This window comes from Amphiprion ocellaris, chromosome 23 (assembly GCF_022539595.1).
Source record: "Amphiprion ocellaris isolate individual 3 ecotype Okinawa chromosome 23, ASM2253959v1, whole genome shotgun sequence".
Classification (NCBI taxonomy): Eukaryota; Metazoa; Chordata; class Actinopteri; family Pomacentridae; genus Amphiprion; species Amphiprion ocellaris.
The window spans coordinates 2688062-2704785 of NC_072788.1; the positions used below are offsets into that span (position 1 = coordinate 2688062).

The 16724-nt window shown below is 37.5% G+C and overlaps 1 protein-coding gene across 22 annotated transcripts in view; it reads right to left on the reverse strand.

Annotated features, from left to right (window-relative positions):
* Positions 1 to 16724, reverse strand: part of camk2d1 (calcium/calmodulin-dependent protein kinase (CaM kinase) II delta 1) — a 127332-nt gene that overhangs the window by 107794 nt on the left and 2814 nt on the right. For 8 of the 22 annotated variants that reach the window (XM_055008024.1, XM_055008021.1, XM_055008018.1 and 5 more), the window contains exons 1-2: positions 9805 to 10127; positions 5918 to 6012 (exon numbers count right to left, since the gene is read on the reverse strand). In XM_055008024.1, the coding sequence (XP_054863999.1) occupies positions 5918 to 6012; positions 9805 to 9866 (157 nt within the window). In that variant the 5' untranslated portion in view covers positions 9867 to 10127. Of the gene's footprint in view, positions 1 to 5917; positions 6013 to 9804; positions 10132 to 16724 lie in introns of those variants that run through there. The other 14 variants (XM_055008010.1, XM_055008007.1, XM_055008022.1 and 11 more) reach the window with 6 other exon arrangements.

Here is a 16724-nt window from a genome sequence, read left to right on the forward strand (position 1 = left end):
CCAACGGGGCATTTTATTTACACTGGAAAAAATGCCCCTCTCAAAACAAGAAAAAAAACTTATTTCAAAGAACTTTTACCTTGAAATCAGTGAAAAATCTGCCAATAGAACAAGTGAAAAATGCCTTGGTAAGATTTCTAGAAATAAGATATGATATTTAGAATATTGAGATCTTAAAATTAGCTGGTAAAACTTATTTTAAGATCTATTTTACCAGGATTGTCAAGCTTAGGTGTCTGAAAATAAACCAGATATGCTAAAAAATTTTAAAAAGGCAGTTTTTCATTAAAAAACAGATTTTCGCTTTTGTGAAACCTCCTAGTTTGAGAAGTATTAATCCTCCTGCTGTCCTCATTTATGGGCACCAAAAAATATCGTTTCCTTGTCTGAAAAAAATCCCAAAAAATCTGCAAAAAAATTCCCTAAATTTCTGAAAATTTGCAAAACCTTCAGGAAGAAAATTCCAATAATTCCTTAAAAGTTTCCCTTAAAGGTTTTATTTTTTTTAAAAATCTCCCAAATTTGGCAAGAAAATTCTTGTAAATATTTTCAAAAAATGAGTAAAAATCTTCAAAAAATCCTAAAAATATCTAAGGTGATTACATATATATCAGTAAAACCTCTATTTTCTTTAAGAACATTCACATAAAAATCAACCAAAATCCAAAATTTTAATGTTCTTAAAGAAACATTTTTAACATTTCTTTTTTTTCCACCAAAAAAATGTTCAAAGATTTCCCAAAAATGTTGAAAATGTGGACATCAGAAGTTTCACTGTGAAAATATTTTTTTTCCCACATTTTCAAACTTTAAAACAGGGTCAATTTTGACCTGCAGGACGACACAAGGGTTAAACTTATTTTGAGATTTCTTTTAAAATTCAACCCATAACAAGATAATTTCAAGATTGTTTGACTTGACAAGATATTTAAGATGCATTGTCTTAAAACAAGTCCCTCCATCTGCTGAAATGTCACTTGTTAAGTGAATTTATCTTAAATCAAGTGGGATGAAACATTTTGACTAAAAATAAGACAAACAGACTTGGTAAGATTTGGATTTTTTGCAGTGTAGTCACTCTTAATGTGTGTGAGGGAGTGAACGGTGGGGGTGTGGCAGCAGGGATTTAGGTACCGCTGACCCAGTCTCCATATAAACGGTGGGGTTGAGGGGGTCGGGACACCATCAGGCTTAGCATAAAAAGCAGTCACTGAGCCACAGTTTGAGCATGCATTTGTGTGACTAAGCTGTTAGAAACTCCACCAAAAAAGGCTCCAGTGTGTAATATTTTTGCTCTGTGTTTAGCTAAATGTGCCCGATCCGTGAGATTTATGCAACAATGACAGCATCGCACACAAACAACAGCACAAAGATGGTAATATATTTGAACGCCTATATTTCCCCACAGACTATATTTAGCTCTCCATCTCTTTTGTTTCCATGGGAATGAAGTGTTCATCGTGAGCCGCTGGGGCTTCGGGTATTTTCCAGAAGCGAAAAAAACGACAGAATGGCTGACTCCTGAACCAGAGCTCGCTTTTCCACAGCCTGGTGGGTTTGTCAAGTGATCATTTCCAGTCCGTTGAGTCCAAGCATCACTAGGTCTGTGTTTAACCACTGCCCTAGTTTCCCCTTCATACAAGCCTTCACTGTCAGTGAAGACGCTCTTTCAGTTCAGTACATCTGGATAATCTTGCAGTTACATGTACTGGATTGCCCCAGACTTTTATTTGGAAAGGAAGAGTTTTGGTTAAGTAATGCACATTTTTGCAAACTGGCACTGGTGTTTAACTTTTGATTTTAATGAATTTAGATAAAATGGACAGTTAAGACTTTGTCCAGCAACATTTTAAAAAGAGAGAACATCTGGACAAACTGCTTCACAGCACAATTAGAAGACATGCTGTCATGTTGGCCAATGGTTGAAGGAACACAAGAGCATGTTTATGCTGAAAGCTGTCAAAGAAAAGAAAAAAAATCTTGTGGCAAATGCAGCCTTTATTTTACTATCAGTGACAGTAGAATATGCTACAAATCACCTCTTTTCTGTGCTGTCAGAACACCAACAATTTTTAATATAACCACTGGACTGGTGCCTATCCAATCCTTAAAATGCTTGTATCAGTGTTTAAATTTGTCCAGACAAAAGCCCAAACACAGGAACAACACTTCTCCCTAAATGCTCCAAGTTATGGTTTAGAATAGGACATGTAATCAAAGTTTAAGAAAGACTTTGCATGAGTCCAAAACCACATCTTCTGGTAGTCTCGGAGGCAAAGCTGCCAAAAGTGACGCCCCATCATTAAATTTTGCCTCACCTCATCTGTCACTGTTCATTTCCTCAGCAAACTAAATAAGTAAAACAGGAATAGGGCGCAGCATGAAGCTAAAACTACAAATCTTTAACCCTTTGATGTGAACCATGGGTCATAAATGACCCAAATCCAATGGAAAATGGGTATCTCTTGACCCACACCGCATATCAAAGAGATAAATGTGACCAATCTGAAGTAAACTGCCAATCTGAGATCCAAACCCAACACCTAAACCATCATTTACCATTAGCTTGTACTGGTAATGCAACGAATTGGCCAAATTCTGCCAACTTTTCACACCAACAACACACGTTCACCCCCATATAACAGATATTATTATTTATTCACCGTTATTTAACCAGGAAGTCCCACTGAGACTAGATATTAGATAGACACACAGACCTGACAATGATGCATGGCTGTTTGAAATGCTATTTCTGTCACCAAGAAGACATCTGTCAGCAGAACACATAATCAGTGTCCACACTAGGGCTGCAAAAAATGGGAATTTTGCCAACAACCAATGTTTTCTAAATCATTTTGGCTGACTGCTGTTACTGCCATTTCTAAGTCTTTCCAACTAATTACTACTACTACCTACTAACCTGCCTGTTTTGTTGCTAACCTGCCTGCTTTGTCTTTTTTTTGTTGTATGTAAGCTGTTGAATACTCGAATTTCCCTCAGGATTATCTATCTATCCATCCATCCATCCATCCATCCATCCATCCATCCATCCATGCATCCATCCATCCACAGACAACATCAAGTGTCAAGTCTGTCTTGTAGTGGAACTAACATGGTATTTTCCTTGATTTCATTTTAAAGCCTTTATGGTCCCATACTGACGATGCTGCCGATATCTTTTTTTAAAAACGTACACAATTTACAATATCCGCATAGCCAGTCCATGTAAATTTTAGACTAGCATCATGAAAGCAGCACTGTGTCCAAAAAGGCCACCAAAACCTAAAAGAAGTGGTGAAATTCCAGCCATGCTGACACCCAGAATCCTGCTGGCTCACTTCCTGATTCCTCTGTGTGGATGGAGGTGACCTTGTACTGTACTTTACCTGTAATATATTCTGACAGGATGCTACAAGGATACTACAATTCTGCATAAAGACAAATGTTTGATATAAATATGCAACATTCAAATGTGAAAATACTGCAATTCGTACGTATAACTAATATGTTCCCACTGTCCAAGCAGATTAACAATAGATGGCCACCACAGATGGGATTATAACTACTGAGATACCTCCCTAAAGCCTTCCTAACCATACACTGTGAAGTTCAGGTGTAGTACACTGCAGTCATATCAATATTCCTTTGAAAAGTTCTTCATCAGAAAGTACTTGTGCTGATTTGAAGCCGAGGTTTACAGCCACATAAACCCTCTCCGATGAGATGGAGCTTCCTGTTTAGGATTTCTCCTCACGCAGCAGCAGCAGCAGCAGCAGCAGCAGTAGCGGCGGCAGCATTGGCACTGACTCTGGGGTTTCCCCTCATTGAACGTGACCTTCAGTTCAGCCTGACCGCTTTAATATTACCAGCCGGTCCAGCAGCGCAGCGCTGTATCTGCCTGAAGACAAAAATGTGCCTTCAGTGCTGGTTTTCCCCTCTTTTTCTCCTGAACATTGCTGCTGTCATTTCAAACCACTGTAAAGCCAGATTGTGGCTTCGCAATTTGAATAACTGTAGCACGCATGTAGAAATAAACTGATTTAGTCGGTTTTATCAGTGTGTGAGTCATCGAGGGCGTTCTACTAATGAGTCAGCTGAAAGTATAAATGGACAAACACTAGCAGTGCCTGCATGGTGTTCTGAATTATGTCACCAGATCCATTATTTACAGTTGGAGCAGTATTTCGCCCAGTTCAGAGGACAATTCTGGTATTTTGCAATCATCACAACGTAAAGATGTCTTGGTAGCGAGGCAGTTTCTCCATTTTAGACGCTATTAGTCTTCCTTAACTAAGACCCCAAACTTTTGAACGGTAGTGTACAGAAATATCCTATTAGTCCTATTAACCCTCCTGTTGTCTTCATTTATGGGCACCAAAAAATATTGTTTCCTTGTCTGAAAAAAAATCTCAAAATTCAGCAAAAAAATTCCCCAAATTTCTGAAAAGTTGCAAAACCTTCAGGAAGAAAATTCCAATAATTCCTTAAAAGTTTCCCTTAAAAGTTTTATTTGAAAAAAAATCCCCCAAATTTGGCAAGAAAATATTTTCAAAAAATTAGTAAAAATCTTCCAAAAAAATCCTAAAAATATCTAAAGTGATTACATATATATCAGTACAACTTCTAATATTTTCTTTAAGAACAATCACAAAAAATCCAGTGAAATTTGCTGGATTTTGGTTGATTTTTTTGTGAATGTTCTTAAGAAACTTTTTTAACATTTCTTTTTTTTTTCCACCAAAAAATGTTCAAAAATTTCCCAAAAACGTTGAAAATGTGGACATCAGAAGTTTCACTGTGAAAATATATTTTTTTCCACATTTTCAAACTTTAAAATGGGTCAATTTTGACCCGCAGGACGACACGATGTTAAATAAACTCAAAAACTACAACATTTTTTTCCTGAGTTCCATAAAAAGTTGGTTGAGACCTTGTATAAACACCAGAGATTTTCAGTCACAGCCTCATATTTTCATTTCACTCTCATTTTCTCCTTCAGGTGAGGGATATTCTGGCTCCCTGAAGCAATCTATCACGGACTTCCTTACTATAAACATCTCACCTCTGGAGCTACAGCAGCAGTAATCAAACTCGGGTTCATTCAGCCACATATATAAAAGACGTGCACCAGATCCATCAAGAACACAAAGTGGATATTCTCCTTTTAGTTTCAGTTTCGTTATTTGTCACATTTCTTTTTAAAAACCACATATGCTAATCATTTTTGCATTTTTCACGCTGCTGCTAATGCTGTGAGGAAATCCCCCGCTTCCCCTCCAGAGATGCCACATCTGGTGGCGTGCTTGCCATCGACCTCTCCGAGCGGATCTCCTTTGTATTCGTGCCCATCGGGGCGGTGAGCGTGGATCAATCGGTGCATCCGGGCAGCGGAAGGCTCGGCCCACGGTTAATGATGGAGAGGATAAATAAAACGAATAAATGCCTCCGCTCCCTGGACAGACGCTCCATTACAGAAAAAAAAAAAAAAAAAGGTCATCATAGAGTTTCTCCTCCGCCAGCTTGTGTTTTAATGCAAAAGACAGCTCTGTGAGTCATAGACAGCTCATCAGAAATCAGAGGCTGCGGTTGATATTGACGAATGAGTCACAAAAGCTGCTGCCGAAGAGCACGGCGACAAAAACGGAAAGCACATGAAGCGAAAAAAAAAGGGAATTTAAAAAAGCTGGAGGAGAGAGCTGTGGTTAGCGTGACCCCGCTACTACAGACGTGACAGCGAGGGAAAACAGCAGAGGCGTGAGAAAGCGTACAGCCAGAAAGAATGAGGAAGTTGGTTTGAGGGGACTGGGGGCCTTTAAATGGAACCACTTTAAGCAAAAATACAGTTTCAGAGTGACCTTCTGCCACAGAAAACAGTGTTTAAGGAGCTTTAGGCAACAGCAGTCAGTCGTGTACTCACCCCTGGCAGACAGCTTCTTGGTATTGATGATTTTTGCAGCGTACTCCTGCCCCGTGGAAATCTTCATGCACCTCCTCACCACAGAGAAAGCACCCCTACGGGACACCAAGAGGTCGGGTTAGCCGCTGTTTTTCAAAAAGGACAAGTTCAGATTTAGCTGTGAAAACATCGCTCTGCTTTGGCCTCTTTTGATGGGAGTTCTAATGACATGACATCCCATCATGGAGCTCAACAGTTTATTCCTGACCTTGTACAAAACAATCTGAACTCAAGGTGCACTCTTTGAACGGTATCAAAGCTTCATCAGCAGATGGATTGTGGACAGAAGCTCCAGTTCAAATGTCACTTATATTTATCACTCCATTTATTTCAGTCCTGAGGCTGCCTCAACCAATCTCAAGTATATTTTTATTTCCTTTAGTCATGTAAACGTGTTCTGTAATATCTTTCCTGCAAACACCAGATGCAAAAAAAACAAAATCCACCCTCCTTATTCAGACTAAGTAGAGGAAACCTTATCTGCTAGAGTCTTACAGTTTGGTGGTATTACAAGAGTACAGAAAGAAATGTGTCAACCACACATTTGTTTTGCTGCTCGCACACGATAGCAACGTGTTTCTGAAGGCCATGCATGCAAACGCACGTTCTCACTTCTGTTTTTTTAAATTAAGCCAAGCCTCAAGTCATCAGAAGTCGACTCCAAGTCATGTCAAGTCTGCTCCAGTGTTCATATGAGAAGAAAAAGACAACAATGACCCCAAAAAATACCAAGTATTAGGTTTTTGGCTAAGTCTCCTTAGCTTTTTGCCAACTTTCATCAATGGATATCTGAATCTCAAGTTGTCACAAGCCCTCATTTTTGCAGCGCGAGTTAAATTTAAGTTAATCAGCGAATGTTTACAAGACCAATCTAGCGTGTCCACACAGAAATTGGGTTTTTCAGTGATCTCAGCCCCATTTTAGACTCAACTCTACTTTAATCAGATTGATTTACTTGGGCCATACACCTATAAAAGTGACATCCAAGTCATGTCATCTCCCATCTTTGGCTAAGTCTCTTTAGCTTTTTGCTAACTTAAGTCGGTGGATATTTGAATCTCAAGTTGTCAAAAGTCTTCATTTTTGCACCCAAGTCAGATTTCAGTTGATCTGCAAAGCCTTGTGTTTACAAGACGCTGGTCCACATAGAAAACACGTTTTCAGTCGTATGTCTAATTTAAGAAAAGACTCATCTCTACCTTAATTAGACTAGTTTACTTGAGCCACATTCCTATAAAAGTGACGTGAAGCTCATTTTTATGCTTTAAGTCTATTAAACCCGTGCAGTGACAGTGTACTGGGCTGCTTCGGGGCACACTTTACTTCCTGCATACGAGAATTTTCATCTCCTCCCCAAAGAGGTACCAGCCGACGCCGAAGAAAAATCCCCACGGTCAAAATAAGAAGAATTCAGAATAGAAATATTTGTTTTTCCAACGGTCAAAAATGAAACGAAAAGGTAGAAATTTCTGTCAAACAAGCACATGGGCTGATTCTGCCCACTCTCATGCACAGTCATCCCCCAAAGGTACATTGTGAGCCAGGAAAAACCCTGAATATTGAGCCTGAAGGTAGACACAGCAAACCAACTGATTAAAAACTAACCAACTCCACATCTAGAAATATGTTATTTAGCAGTAAGATTTAGATAAGACATCGTAACTGATAGTTTGGTAATTTACAACAAGCATGTAAAGGTTGCAAAACTAGCAGCAGAAATGTCCCGACCCCAACAGGAGAGCGACTTTTAACTTCCCGATGGTCCTTGAACTCATCATAAATCATCTTAAATTAACCAAATCTATGTTTAAAATAGCGATAGCTCATCAGAATCACTTTGACCTGCATGTCTTGTGTGAAAATTTGAGAAAAATAAACAGTTTGCAACCAAGAAGCCATGACAAAAATTCTACAACTGCTTGGCTGAACTGCAGGCTGTGTCTTCGCAGAGCAGGTAGGTGGCAAGTATGGAAACGAATTACAGATTTAGAGGGAAAATAAAGTCAGAATTAAGCAATAAATGACATACAGAATGACTCATAATTAAATACAGTGGAGAAACTTGTCAGCAAGTTGTTGGGGGATAGATTCAGGATGGTGAAATATCTTCTTAGAGTTCATAAGTAGTGTAAAAATGCAAATAGTTAAATATCTAAAGCACGCAGATTGATTTTTTTCTAGTACAGGGGGTCCTCGACTTATGTCGGACAGGGGTGTCCAACATGCGGCCCGCGGGACAAAACCGGCCCACCAGAGGGTCCAATCCACGGAATGACTTTGTAAAGTGTAAAAATTACAGAGAAGACATTAACTGCAAATTGTAAAACCATATATTTAAAAGAATTTCTACCATGACAAGTTGTTTTGATCAAAAAGTAAAACACTAGATTATTCATTGTTCTTTTGTCATTTTGTGTCTAGTTTTTGCAATATTTCATCCTGTTTTTGTTGTTTTTTGTCTTTTTTGTCTGACTTTTGTCGTTTGTCTCGTGTTTTTGTTGTTTTGTGTTTCCTTTTTGTCTCATTTGTGTTTTTTTGTCTTATTTTTGCCATTTTGTGTTTTGCTTTATTCGTTGTTTTGTGTGTGTGTGAATCCTTGGATGTGTTTGTTGCTAATGAACTCAACCGCTTTATGGCATTTATTAGATTTTTGACATGATGTTTGCAAAACAATCCAATTGTGTGAGAAGTATGTGGACGGAAGGACGGCAATAAGTGCAAACATGAACTCCATCCGAGGTGCAGATCTGGTGTCAGACTGCTCCACATACCTTCTGAAATAAACACTTTCGATCAGATCAGCCTGCTTCCTTTAAACAAGAACATTTCACATTGTTCACAGCATCCACTTTCTAATAGGCTCTAAAACAGGTGCTCATTCTAAAAATATGCAGCCTGTTGCAAATTGTGACACAAGAATTCTGCTGCAAGGCATGAGTTCAGTCAACGCTTCGATCTATTTTTGTTCCAAAACACAAAGTGGAGCAATGACTGATGCAAATGCTGATTGATAAATAATAAAAGCTGACAGGATGTACTTTGAGTTCACCTGTGATTTCTTAAAATAAAAAATAAAAAAATCTCTGGCAGTCTGCAGGATTCCACCTGAGGCAACGAAAGCCACACCTTCAGAAACCAGGTTGTCCTTAATCTGACATGTGTAAGTGCATATTTTGACTACAGTTCCACACAAACTGGTTTAAATAAGAGCATGTGTGGCGCACAGATACACTGATTGATTGCAAACCTTTGGTATTTTGGTGAAAACTTGCACCAACGCAACCCTGATCACTGGCAAACACATTCCTCATATAGAGAGCCAGCTGATCTCACGTCTCCAAACTCCGTTCAAATTTCTGCATTTTTAAACTTTTCTCTCATTTCTCTTGATAATAACGCGGGGTGGAGCATATTTTACGACTTATTGCAAACCCTCATGATGCATTTTAAAATTTGGCTTTCATTCCAGTGCAATCAGCAGCGTTGCATTTAAATTTTTAAAACTTTTAAAATCACCTCAAGACGAGCGAAACAGACGCATGTTGCGTTAAAGGAGCAGGGAGAACCAATGTAAACAAAACAAACACACACGAGAGCACAAAAAGCATTAAGACGAATTAAACAGGAGAAGTTGAGGTTTAATTTAGAAAAGCTTTTCATATATTCTAGCGCTTGATAGTTCAAAAGCAGCGCGGAACTAAAACAGGCAGTTTTTTGAATGGGATTTGGTCCTGCACGTACGCACCGCCTATCCAGGTAGGTGCAGGTAGAGGAGTGGAACAGATTTAAGCTTCACCTGAACTACATATTTGAATTTTTAAAAATGTACAAACGCGGTGAGAACTTACTTCCCCAGCTCCTCGTACAGCTGGTACTCATCAGTAAACCTGGTGCAGGTGGTTGAAGCCATGGTACAGGTGAGCAGGAGGGACAAACTGAACGCCGAATAACAAGTCCTGCTTTTTTTTCCCTCCTCCCAAAGTGCCCCTTGTCGCCTTCCGGAGAGCAAAAAAAACCAAAAAATTAAAAAAAAACAAAAAATAAAAAGAGAAGTAGGGAGTTATTCAGAAGTGTCCTGAATGCGGTGAAGCTCAGAGCCCCGGTTGAAGTCCTGGACCTGACAGAGACTTCGCGACCTGCTGTTGTGTTTGTTTCTCCGCTGACACTTGGATTAGTTGACCGCAGTCAAGATAGAACTAATGGACCTGCTTCCACATCCGCTGGGGGAGTTTCTAAATAAAAGCACACAGGCGCTGTTTTCTTCATGTGAATGTTTGAGATTTTATAATTTATAATTTTAATTTTATTTTATAATTTTAGGTAATATTTTTCAATTTATGAATTAGCTAAAAATACAAACATTAATGGAAAAATATAAACATGAGTAGAAAAAAATGAATGAAAAATATAAAGTAATATATTTTTCTACTCATTTTTATATTTTTACATAATACTTTTTTACACGTTTATAATTTTCAATCATATTTTTCTACTTATATATGAGCTAAAAAATATAAACATGAGCAGAAAAATATGTCCTAAAGGTATATGGCATATTTTTCTATTTATGTTTATATTTTTAGATCATATTTTTCTACTCATTTTTCTTAATTTTAGGACATATTTTTCTGCTCATGTTTATATTTTTATTTCAGATTTTTTCCACTTATGTTTATATTTTTAGCTTATATTTTTCGCTCATGTTTACATTTTTAGCTTATATGTAAGTGGAAAAATATGACCTAAAAATCAAACCATAATTAGAAACATATGACCTAAAATGATAAGCATAAATAGACAAAATATTATGAAAAAATATAAACAGAAGTAGAAAAAATGACCTAAAATTATGAACATGAAGATAAAAATATGAACTAAAAACTGAAATAGAAAAGTCTGTTCTAAAATTATATAATATATTTTTCTATTTACGTTTCTCTTTTTAGTTTTAGAATTAGTTTTTTAGGAACTCTTCAGAAACTTTCTTTTCAACATCAGAATTTTACTTTTATCTACAATTTGCATTTTTCCAGGCACCTGGCCATTTGTTTATCTCAAGACAACGAGCATTCTGTTTTGTTTTGTTGTTTGTTTTGTTTTGTTATTTGCTGTTGTTAATATTTTGCACATAAATTTAAAATCTTTAACCCAAACAACAATCAACACAAAATAACTTCTGTACGTTCCTTTCAATGTTTTTAAAGCAGTGAATGTGGTAAAATAATGACAAAAAACAAAGCAGCTCTTATTTAATTAAATATTTGATGTCATTATATTTGTTTTGTTTTTAAATGCAAAATTTTCAATTGGTATTTCTACGTTTTTCTGGAGATGAAATGTTCGTTTTATTTTGGAGGTATAACACCTTCACATCCGTTTTGTTCTTAAAACTCGGTGTCTGACTTGACGAAGCTGATTCCCTCTCAACGCTTCCTGATTGAATCGCTGCACAGTGGCTCCACCTACAGGCAGCAGAGTCCTCCTGCTACTGAGGCTCTCCTCACTCATAAATACCACTAATATTAATCTACACCACATAGAACATTCAGACATGATTGTTTTCTGCAACAGTTACAATAAAAACAACCATTTTCAGATGGTTTGCATGAATTAATTACCCAGAAAACCTCAATTCTCTCATATAATGTGGCTTTGATTGCTAGTTTTAGTAAACGTTATGGTTCCGTTGTGAGAATGTAAGACGTTTTATTGACTTTTGGTGATTTCTGGTGACATAAAGTAAAGTCAATGAGCTTCTCCTCCACATTCAGAAGTATTTATGGCAAACATGTAGCTTAAGTACAAGATTTCAAGGCGGTTAAACTTAAAAATATTTAACTGCAGCCTGTTTATGACATGACTGGACACTGCACACATTTACTACTTCAACCCACTTTCACCACATTACCAGTGATCATATTTAATCTTTTATCAGTCTTGAAATCAATTCTCCTGACGCCAGCAAACAACCTAAGTCTTCTGAGTCTCCAGTGTGTTTGCCTCCTCAAACTCTCTCGACCTCACTGAACTTCCACAAGAGAAGCATCATTTTACTGTTTTAGATCGAGCCTCTTCAAATGGACACGCAATAAGTTCAAGGAGTTGTGAGACGATCAATCGGAAAACAGGCGAGTTCTGAGAGACAGTTTTGAAAATATCTTCCTCTAATGTTTGTTTTTGGAGCTCTTTGATTCTCAAATTGTTGTTTAAATCTGAAACCACGTGGTACATCCTGAGGTATTGGCAACAACTGGCAAACATCTGCAACAAGACACCTCTTCTGAATTAATAAAATTAATAAAATTTTTAAGGGAAACTTCTAAGGAATTATTGGAGTTTTCTTCCTGAAGGTTTTGCAAATTTTCAGAAATTTGGGAATTTTTTTGCTGAATCTTTGGATTTTTTTCAGACAAGGAAACAATATTCTTTGGTGCCCGTAAATGAGGACAACAGGAGCGTTAATCAGTTTAACTTTCAGATACTGAACGTCCACCTTAATGCTTCTCCATTAACTTCTTGTCAATGACCTCTGAACCCTTTCAATCATCGGTTTCCATGTGGTGTTGTACCTTGAACAATGATCAAACCACACATTTACCAATCTAGTGTTTCACAAGAGTGTGTTTTCATTCTCTACTATCTTTCACAACCTTCATTCTGAAATGTACACACTCTAAAAGAGACCTTGAAGGCACCACAGCAGTACACATGACACACTAACTGTAACATATTAGGTCAGCCATTAGCAGGAAGCTACTGGCTAATCAGGGCAATTAGGTCACTTGTATCGATATCTTTGGGACAAATTAAACCTCTTTAAAAGGAATATTTTCAAAAAGAAATCATCACAGAAGCGGAGTAAAAATGTCGCAGCGGCCTGATCGGGTTCACCTTGCAGATCGGCCCTTAACTGGATCTCCATTAATCCTCATTTAGTCTTTAATCCAGCAGCGAGGAAGTGGAGCTTCCTGCAGATCCACAGTGATGGACTCAGTGTGGGCTGATTATCTGCTCTCACACTCATGTTCTCTGCATATTATAGCAGTTCAGTGAATGACTGAAGGGCTGCGTGTCGGTAGAGAAGAAAAAAAACACACTAAGCTGTCTATATCTATCTGCATCAGCACCATCTCCATGACGATGAGGCTATTTTTAGCAGAATTGTCTCCAAAGGGGGTTTTCACGCTGCGTTCTGCCCTCTAGTGATGAGATCTAATCATGGACGTCAACAGGTTGTTTCAGGACTCTTTTTTTCTGGTATATCTTTGGTTTTTAACCCTCCTGCTGTCCTCATTTGCAGTCAGCAAAAAATATTGTTTCCTTGTCTGAAAAAAATCCAAAAAATCTGCAAAAAAATTTCCACAAATTTCTGAAAATTTGCAAAACCTTCAGGAAGAAAATTACAATAATTCCTTAAAAGTTTCCCTTAAAAGTTTTATTTTTTTTGAAAAAAATCCTCCAAATTTGGCTAGAAAATTCCTGTAATTATTTTTTAGACATTTTTCCCTTGGAGGCAGAAATGCTTGATTTTCTTTGTTTTCACCTGCTATATAAGGAAAGGGCATTGTAAGTTTTTGCCTGAGTGGCATAATTTTTATTTTTTTGAGAATAAAACCTGTTGACTGTGACCTGCCTGCCACCTGCCCTGTATACACACACACTTTGGGTTTGAAATCCTCCCCGTACCGTGACAGGATTTAGTTGGTTTTCCTAATTTATGGCACTTAACTTAAGCACAAGTAGTTCAAGGACCTTTAAAAAGTTGAAAATCCACAGATTCATTCTGTTTTTATAGTTTCTGGGTCTGATAAATGGTGTCATTTTGATGGTTCTTTTTTTAGGAAGATAAATTTTTATTTATTAGAAAAAATTATAAACTAAAAGTTTACATACTAACCCCGATCGTCACATAAATCCACCAAGGCTCTGCGTCTTTGGGGGAGTAAAAACTTAAACAAAAATGTTTGTTTCATTTCTATTTATCTGCATTTTTCAAGTCTACTACATTCACAGATTACTGCAAACTCAAAATGCAATTGTAGCACTTTCAATGTCTTCTAAAGTGGTCTATTACGGGATGGCTACAATGTTAGCCGGTACCAGGACTGTCGTAGCTAACGTTAGCTCTGGTGCTAACAGCAACATGTTTTACATTGAGGTGATCAGAAAACTCTTTGTTGTACAATTTGCACACAACCAGGCTTTTATCCAAGCTGCCATCAGGAAGATTTTTAAAAGAAAACTTTGCGCCCAACAAGCTCAATGTGGTCTTCCTTCCCTGTTCACTAAATTTTCTTGTGCTGACTTCACTCAGTGCTTCCTGTGCTTCTTCCTCACGGCTGGCAAACAGACTTTAGGTTCATTACCGCCACCTACTGGGCTGGAGTGTTCATCAGTGTTATTAGTGTGCCAGAAATTAGAGAAGTGAGAAAGGTTCGATATTTTTTTTTTTTTTTTTTGAAACGTTATTTTTTTTCTGTAATTAATTAAGCGAAATGAACGCGTTAAAGTCCCAGCCCTAATAAAAAGCTGTACTCTTAACTTCTCATGAGTGATTAAAGTTGACTACAGCTGGTGACTCCTCTAATTCCATACACACAATCTTGCATATTGCACCTTACGACTGAGGTTTGGCAGAAGTAACTTGTCAAAATTGCAAAAAAATTTTGGCTAAGCCTCACATGTAGGGCACGTCCCTAAACATATGGTCATAACTTACATCATTTACAGCTCTAAACATCTCCCAGTACACATTTACTGCATGCTATCTTATCAACACAAAAAAAATGCAGCACATGCAGCAGTGTGAGTGACACTTTGGCATCATGAACTCTCCTCCCTTCAACCCTCCCCAGCTTCAAAGGTGGTCTCGTATCACTCAGTGTCATTAAACCCACCGTGGAATCAGAGTTGCAAAGACGGAGATTGATGCTGCGACATACAACGCTACATTTTTCCTCACTGAGTCTTGGCGTGAGCCGCAGACAGCATGTGGAGATCGTATAAAGAGACGATCCAACGTTCCCATCTGGTGGTGGGAGAGGCATGGAAGGTCAATGTGGAGACCCAGGAGGTTTCCAGTGCTGCAGTAAAACTCTTCTCACACATGGTGGAGTTACATAACAAAGAGACAAAGTTTGACACGTATGGGGGTTTTGATGGCCGATAACGACGGCAAGATCAATGATTTTTTAGCACAGTCAATGAAATGTATATGTGTTTATATATGACTATAAGGCAACTGTAAGTCTTGAGTGCTTTCATATGTCTAGATTGTGAAACTATCTAAAACATAATGTCTTAGGGTGAACATTGGATTTGAAGGAATGAAGATTATATTAGTTAAGCCAGTTTTATTAACCCTTTGATGCACAATATAGGTCAAAATTTACCAATATTCAATGGAAAATGAGTATCTCTTGACCCATTTTGTGCATCAAAGGGTTAATCCCAAGTGGGAAAACTCATTTGCTCATACACACAATATTAAATTTGCCAAAAAACAACAAAATAAATAACAAAATCCTTAAAAGCAATGTGAGAGGTCATTAAATCTAACCACATACGCTACAAAAAAAACCTTCATTTGAACACTGGTTGCTCGCTAAATTAGCTTCCAAGCTCATGTTCTCAGTGAAGCTGCACATAAGACAATCATTACTTCTAATTTTCCCCTCAAAGGATTAAACGCACCGCTGAAAGTGGACAAACATTGGCTGAACTTGAACAAATATGATCTTATTTTTCAGAAACTGGTCCAGAATTTGAGGCAGCTCTGATAAAATCACACTCATCATAAACTAACTGCTCAGGCACATTATTGAAAACAGATAGTTGGATGTAGTTTAAGATCCTGCAAGTTTTGCATTCATGTTAAAATATCCCCGTCCTATTGTTAAAGAAGGCTGTTGATTTACAGTAGATAATCAACACAATTGTGATGGTGAAGCTCAAGTTTTTGATTTCCATGTCTGGATGGTGTTTTTTATACACTAGAAGACATATTATCACTGATATAAGCAGCCAACACCATATTTTATTATTTCCACCTTGAACCTGAGGTGTTCAGAAAGACAAATTCTGACTTTCAGGGTTTAAAATGTAATAAATCTAAGGATCCAGTCTTTGTTGGATGGGGATTTTTGGCTTGTGACGAGGCACAGGTGTATCCTCAATGCAATGGTTGGAAAATACAGATGCTTTTTTTTTTTTTTTTGCTCCACCTAACCACAGAAAGTCTGGATGTAAATGCTGATATGTTGGGGGAGAGTTGTTGATTGCCTGATCGCCACATGGGAGGAATCATCCTGCCTCACAGCCATCATCTTCAGGTCTTATCTCACTTAATGAGCATATTCTGCTTTTTCTGACAGTTTTCTCATTGACCCTTTGCTCAGTTTGTTCTGAAATGAGCATTATTTTTGCTTTTAAGACATAATAAAAGTTTTTTTTTTTTTGTCTGTTTGTTTGTTTGTTTCGGCCGTCATTTTCTTAAGTTCTACCAAAATTAGACATAGAAATGTATCTTTTATTGCAGATTTTTAAGAGTTTTCATTCATTTCATTTATTTAAAGGCACAAATGACCAAAATAAGACCCAAAATCATCCCTAAAACCCACGATATTTTATAAAATCCTTTATAAATAAACTCAGCTCAGTGAAGAACCCACATTTTAAGAGTTTAACTTTCCATTTAGACATTTCCTGACATGCACAACCTTTAATAAACACACATGGAAAGCATTCACAATACAGGAGGAAGCAGTAG